Source organism: Prionailurus viverrinus, chromosome A2 (assembly GCF_022837055.1).
Source record: "Prionailurus viverrinus isolate Anna chromosome A2, UM_Priviv_1.0, whole genome shotgun sequence".
NCBI lineage: Eukaryota > Metazoa > Chordata > Mammalia > Carnivora > Felidae > Prionailurus > Prionailurus viverrinus.
This window is the reverse complement of record NC_062562.1, coordinates 144759607-144766850: the sequence shown is the minus strand read 5'-3', so window position 1 is coordinate 144766850 and position 7244 is coordinate 144759607. Positions and strand designations below refer to the sequence as shown.

At 50.7% G+C, this 7244-nt stretch overlaps 1 protein-coding gene across 1 annotated transcript; it reads left to right on the top strand.

Annotated features, from left to right (window-relative positions):
* The first annotated feature begins 637 nt into the window (after positions 1-637).
* Positions 638-5939, top strand: GCC1 (GRIP and coiled-coil domain containing 1). Its single transcript, XM_047848872.1, has 2 exons — positions 638-2105; positions 3085-5939. Exons 1-2 carry the CDS (start codon positions 1074-1076, stop codon positions 4378-4380), a joined length of 2328 nt encoding a protein of 775 aa, XP_047704828.1. The 5' UTR covers positions 638-1073; the 3' UTR covers positions 4381-5939.
* Positions 5940-7244: the final 1305 nt, after the last annotated feature.

Genomic DNA, 7244 nt, shown 5'->3' with positions numbered 1-7244 from the left:
GGCAGAACCTTGTCTCTTCATGGTAATCACCAGGAGCAGCGCTTGGTATGTTGAGAGTTGGACAGATATAGATAGAATTCCTAGCTGTGTGACCTTGGGCATGCTATTTAGCCTCTGCGTCTCATGTTTGCACGCACTGAGCAGAACAATTTTAAGGGCTAAATACCAAAACTCTTGTGAAGGTCCTGAAATATACTTGGCACATAGGATGGAGATCTTGGCTATAGGGTGCCGTCTACATGTATTTGTTGAATCAACACAACAGAACTCAGGAAGGGTGCTAATAATTATACTAGATGCCTAGGAGTTGCCAAAACTGTCCCGTCAAGGGTTGAAGTTTTCGTGTTCTAAAAGGGAGTCTTAATTGTTGATCTTTAGGGACAAAGGTGTTGAGCCGCAAATGCGGGGACACATCGCTCATCCGGGTGTTTGGTAAGGACTTAGTGCCATGTTGCCCACTCTCTCTCGCTCATCGTAATCCTAGGGTACTCCACCAAACCATAATCACTCCCGAGTTTTTGACTTCGCGGGCCCTGCGTTCGAAGCGCAGCTACGCTCTGAACCGGCTCTCTCCCACTCCCCCGGCGAAATAGCCCCACCCACCTCGCGCCCACTAGGGGCGGAACCTGATGCGTCGCGGTGTCGTCACTTCCAGCGGACCCGGAAGCGTCGTTCTCGGGCAGCTCTACTTAGGAAGTCTTGATGGGGTTACGTTCGGTTTAAACTCTTGGCCGATTGTGGGCTGAGGGCCGTCTGGGACTGCTGTGACCCGGGCAAGCAAGGAGCTCGGAGCAGCCTCTGAGACAGTACAGGCGAGCCCTCGCCGTGTGCTGCTCTCGTCCCGGCGTCGCCCCGCCTCTAAGGTAGGACCCGCCCCCGCCCTCGGTGCCTGGGACCTGGCGGGCGCTTCTGCTAGGCTGCACGGTACCCGGCATCCGGTCTCGGACAGCTAGGAGGAGCGGGCGTGCGGCTGTGGGGACAAGTCTCTTTTTGTAGTTTACTGTCCCCGCCAGGGTCTTCGCGACCCTCTTCTGAGCTGCCAGAACGCTGACGTCGAGTAACCCGTTCTGAACATGGAGAAGTTTGGGATGAATTTCGGGGGCGGACCGAGCAAGAAGGACCTGTTGGAAACCATTGAGACGCAGAAGAAGCAGCTTCTCCAGTACCAGGCACGTCTCAAGGATGTGGTCCGTGCCTATAAAAGCTTACTGAAAGAGAAGGAGGCTCTAGAGGCCAGCATTAAGGTGCTGTCGGTATCCCATGAGGCGGATGTGGGCCTCACAGGTGTCCAGCCTCCAGGCTTCACTTTTCCTGACTCTGTAGATGACCGATGCTCCACTCACAGCGAGGATAGCACTGGGACCGCCACCAGCTTGGATACTGCGGCCAGTCTCACCAGCACCAAGGGTGAGTTTGGGGTAGAGGATGACAGACTGGCTCGTGGACCACCACCTCCAAAGTCTGAAGAGGCCAACGGGTCGGAGAGTGGCGTCAGCAGTAGCAGTGGGGATGGACCGTCTGGGGGTGGGGAAGTGGACAAACGACTGCACCAGCTGAAGACTCAGTTGGCCACTTTGACCAGCTCTTTGGCTACAGTCACCCAGGAGAAGTCTCGCATGGAAGCGTCTTACCTGGCAGACAAGAAGAAGATGAAACAGGACTTAGAGGATGCCAGTAAAAAGGCAGAGGAGGAGAGGGGCCGTCTGGAGGGAGAATTGAAGGGGCTGCAGGACCAGATCGCAGAAACCAAAGCCCGGCTTATCACCCAGCAGCATGATCGGGCCCAAGAGCAGAGTGATCATGCCTTGATGCTTCGTGAGCTCCAGAAACTGCTGCAGGAGGAGAGGACCCAGCGCCAGGACTTGGAGCTTCGGCTAGAAGAGACCCGAGAAGCCCTGGCGGGGCGGGCATATGCAGCTGGTCAGATGGAAGGGTTCGAACTGCAGACCAAGCAGCTGACCCGTGAGGTGGAGGACTTGAAAGGTGAGCTGCAGGCTCTTCGAGATGAGAAGAATCGGCCTGACCCTCGGCTGCAGGAGCTTCAGGAAGAGGCCGCCTTCCTGAAGAGCCATTTCCAGGCTCAGTTGCAGCAGGAAATGAGGAAGGTAATTATTGCTCCAAACATTAGTCAGTTAGCCTGGAGTGGGAAATATTAGGGTATTTTCCTCTTTGGTAATTAGAACCAAGGGGCTGTGCTATCAGGTTTTGATGCCATTCAGAAGGTTCCACCTTGAGCCCTGGGACATCTGTTCTGTGTGGTGTTGACGGTGTCCACAGAATGTGCTTCCAACAGGATGTGGGATTTCTCAGTGTAGGCTGGTTTGGAGCCAGACATCTCTGAACCTCTGGGCATTGGCGTCTTCCCAGCCCTGCTCTGTGAAGCAGTGTCGTGGCAGCCATGCAGTGAAAGGTAGTGTGTCTACCATAGGTATATGCCTATATTTAGATAGGCGGTGGTGTATGCCTATAGGGCGGGGGGGACGGGGGGCGGGGCAAAAGGAATTTTTGCAGAAGTCACCTCTTGTAATTGCTTCCGGTCAATTTGCCTGTTCTGGAAAGGTGTGCCATTTTACAGTGCTCCTTTCAGTGTGGAGAGAGAGAGAGAGATCCAACTGAGTTTTGAACTGCGGGAATATTGGGAGAGGAAAAGAATGTCCTGTGATTTCTTAGCAGGATCTGGGGAAGCAGATGATAAACAAAAGTCACACACTTCATGTGCGAGCTTGGTGTATGATGGGGGAAAGTGGAGGCACTAAAGCAGAACAACAGCAGATACACAGAGGTTCTTAATACTGTTTGGTTTATTGTTGGGATGAGCACTGGGTGTTGTATGGAAACCAATTTGACAACAAATTATATTTAAAAAAATACCGTTTGGTAGAATGTATCTCTGGCAGCAGAACCCAGGCAGGTTATAGGAACTTTGGTTAGCTTCTGCATCAACAGAAAAATCCCCGGTTCCCATTCTTGCCAGGCCATTCCCATCCTATGACCCTTTTGCTCCCTTCTCTTGCTTTCTCAAAGATTGCCGTAGGGCTTTGTGACTTTTCTGGATGCGTTTCCATCTGCTCCATTGTTTTCCAGACAGCCCTTGCAGAAGATCAACTACGCCAGCAATCTCAGGTGGAAGAACAGAGGGTGGCGGCCCTGGAGAATCAAATATCCGAGGTGTCGGAACTGCTGGGCACCTATGAGAAAGCCAAGCAGAAGGACCAGCTGGCCATCCAGAAGCTAAAGGAGCGCATTCTGCAGCTGGACCTGGAGAACAAGACCCTGGCTCTGGCAGCCTCCAGCCGGTCCCCTCTCGACGGCCATGGAGAGGAGTCCAGTCTGGATGTCAATGTCCTGAAGGATAAGATGGAGAAGCTGAAGAGGCTGCTGCAGGTTGCAGCCAGGAAAAGCCAGGTGACCCTGGATGTGGAGAAGCTCTGTGACCTGGAGATAATGCCCAGCTCAGAGGCTGCCGACGGGGAGAAGGCCTCTGTGCTCTACTACCAACAGGAGCTGAAACAGCTGAAGGAGGAGTTCGAGAGGTACAAGATGAGAGCCCAGGTCGTCCTCAAGAGCAAGAACACCAAAGACGGTAATCTGGCCAAGGAGCTGGAGGAAGCCCAGGAACAGCTTGCGGAACTGAAGGAGAAGTATATCTCCCTGCGGCTGTCCTGCGAGGAGCTCGAGCGCCAGCACCAGCAGGAGGCTGAGGACTGGAAGCAGGAGCTGGCCCGGCTGCAGCACCTCCACCGGCAGGAGCTGGAGCGCAGCCAGCTGGACTTCCGGGACCGCACGCTGAAGCTGGAGGAGGAGCTGCACAAGCAGCGGGACCGGGCCCTGGCCGTGCTGGCCGAGAAGGACTTGGAGCTGGAGCAGCTGCGCTCTGTGGCCTTGTCCTGCGGGCTGCCAGGGCGCAGGAGCCCCGTGGGTGGTGGGGGGCCCGGGGACCCGGCTGACGCGTCTTCCCCAGACAGCCTGACCCAGGCGCTGCAGCTGGCTGCGGCCAATGAGCCCACTTTCTTCCTGTATGCCGAGCAGTTGGCCCGCAAGGAGGTGGAGATCACATCGCTGAGGAAGCAGAGACACAGGCTGGAGGTCGAGGTGCATCAGCTGCAGGACCGGCTGCTGGAGGAGGGGGAGCGCCATCGCGAGGAGGTTGGAGCATTGCAGAGCCACATCGAGAAGAATATCAGGGACCAGAGTAGGGAGGGAGCCAACCTGGAGTACCTCAAAAACATCATCTACCGCTTCCTGACCTTGCCTGACACCCTGGGCCGCCAGCAGACGCTCACGGCCATCCTGACTATCTTGCATTTCAGTCCAGAGGAGAAACAAGTGATAATGCGTCTCCCAACCAGTGGTAGCTGGTGGCCTTCTGGCAAGAGATGATGCCATTTTCACTGACTCCTGAAATTTCTGTGCCTCTTACGTGGGAAGGGACAGATTGGTTTCTGCTGCCTCTTCTCTTACATTATCATTTTTTTCTTCACTGTGTATTGAAATGGGAGAGTCTTAATTGTGGGACGGGATTTTTCTGCCAAATGCCATTAATGCCACATTATCCTGGGGCCCTAGAGATACTGGAAGAGTCCCAACATCTTGGGGTGGTGTGTTTGTGAGGGGAAGAGGGGGCGAGAGATGAAGGTCGAGAAGTGCCAAAGTTGGGGAAGTGGTGAGAATCTTTTAAAATAAGACTTTTTGTTTGAGTATTATGCTCCTAGCGCAGAACCAGGAGTAAATGTGACTCCAAAGGGAGTTCAGTTATTTCTAAACACTCTCGGGACCAGCCGTTTACTCCCCATCTCATCACAATCTGAGTCTGGTCCACCGCTGCCCCAATTTTCTGGGGACGTAAATCCAGGCTGGAGAGGGATCAGGAAGTTTCAGATAGTGACAGATTGTCCACTATTATCCACACATTCTTCAGTCCTGGAACTGGGAGGCTTGGTCTAGTTGGGACTGGATAACGACCTAATCTGGACAAAACACATCACTGTGACCATCCTGTAGGGGGCGCTGAGCACCACTTCGGTCTGGGGGATTTCCTGAGTAGCCTGCTTTTGCCCTGGATAGGGATATGTTAGGTCTCTCACATTTGACCCTGCCTTAACCTGTCTGCCTAAGAGTGGGCTGAGATGAATGACTTTGCTGTCTTTTCCTCAGCGTTGAACTTTGATTAAGAAAAAAACCCGAGCTTCTTATGAGAGTGGTCAGATTGGGAAACTCTGACCCTGTCTGGATACAAAGAAATAGCTCAGAGATTTACAACCTCCCCCCTCCCCAGCTGTTTCTGCCCTTATAGGACAGGGAAGAGGAGGGGGATTTGCTGATTCCAGAAGATTGCTGTGACTCTCACAGGAAAGTGGTGGAAATTCAGCCAAGGGCCTGGAGTGCTTGCTGCCCCGTGGATAGCATTCTGGCTAAATCTCCATGTCTCTGCAGCTAGGGTGTTCATGGGTTACTGTCACCAGGGTATTTTGCCTTTAGGGGTTAATATAGTTACAATACACAATCCTTGTCTTTCCTACATGCGTCACTATAATTTTCCCTCCTTCCTGCAATTTTTTATATTTGGTCTTGTGTAAGTAGGTTTATTCTGCACTTCAGGAAAGGGGGCTTCAGGCATCTGGAAAGGGGGAACTCAGAAAAGTTGGGTTCAAACAGTATCAGTTCCCCTATTTTTTCCTTTCCCCATCTTCTCTTGCTGGTTATAGAGATCTTTGGACCCCAAAGACCGGTGCTTTGCCACTGACTGGACTAATGTATATCCTTCTCTTATGTCATCATAGAGATCTGCTTTGTGAGGGTTTGGGATGCAGGAGACTTTGATGAAATGTTCTCATTGGGAGGCTGGGTGACCTGCACTATCTATAAACAGCAGACTTAATGAAACAGATGCAATGTGTCCAAGTGATAAACTGTGGCATCATTAAATCTGAACAACCTGACCTGTGTGCTTTCTTAATGCTATACACACACACACAGAGTGAGTGTAAATAGTGAATGAAAAGGATGGAAATAACATGTCTCCATGCTTTACCTCAATTACAAAACACGTTTTTTAGCCTGGAATTACGGGTGTTTGTGTGTAAGCAGCCACACTGGAAAAAGCTTTTTCATGGGTTTAGTGGGCAGGCTTAAAACTTCCATAATTACTGCTTGAAACTTTTTAGAGTTAATCCGTTTATTGAACGCTTTATTATGCTTCAAGTTAGGGTTCATGATATCCTGGGAACGTTTCTCAGGATTGCAAACTAAAGTAAATCATCATCGTCATCTTTTAATTGATCCCCTTAAATGTAGCCTATATTCTGATTGCTCTCTCTGGTGGTTTTGGACAGCATAGAAAGATCCGTAGTCCCAGCTGCTTTCCTAGGACTAGTAATTCCGGGGCTTTTGACTTTTGAGTAGATACCACATGGGGAAAGAAGCAAGTCAAGTTTTGATTAATAATTAAAAAATAATTTTTAATGTTTATTCATTTTTGAGAGACAGAGCACAGTAGTGTGGGTCAGAGAGAGAGGATCTGGAGATCCTCTGAGGAGAATCTGAAGCAAGGTCCAGGCTCTGAGCTGTCAGCACAGAGCCTGATGCAAGGCTCGAACTCACGAACCGTGAGATCATGACCTGAGCTGAAGTCGGACGCTTAACCAACTGAGCCACCCAGGCGCCCCTCTGATTAATAATTTTTAAAGTATTAATATTCATAAGCCTGTGAATGCTCCCAACTGAAATGGAAAAAGCTTGCTCCCTTCCTACCCTTAAGAAGAAGTTCATTGTCTTCCCACATTTTCCCCCCAAATATGTTTTCCAATTACTTGACTGGTTTTCTGGTGCTAGATACTCTAAGGAAAGGGAGAGAGAAAAAGAACTGAGATCAGGTACAGAGAAAAATGAGTTTTCTCTTGGTCTCAGTTCCAGAATATCAGTGCACGAGGTGTGTCAATAAAGTAAGGAGACAACCTTACTTTCATTTGTTATCACACAAATCAGGAGGATTGCTGAGAATGGATGCAGGGAGAAGGGCAGGAAGGCAAGTTGATGATTCTAAGGCTTTCTGCTTTCCTTTTTTGTCCTCTTCTCTTCTTGGGTACCTCCTCTCTGGGAAAAAAATTGCCATATAATCATGCCCTGGATGTAAGTCCCCCTCTCTTACCCAGTACTCTAAGGCTCTTGGCCTTGTCTTGAGAAGCTGCCACTATAGAGTTGTGTTTGCTCACTCTTGCCAACTGCCAGCACCATGTCGAGCCATT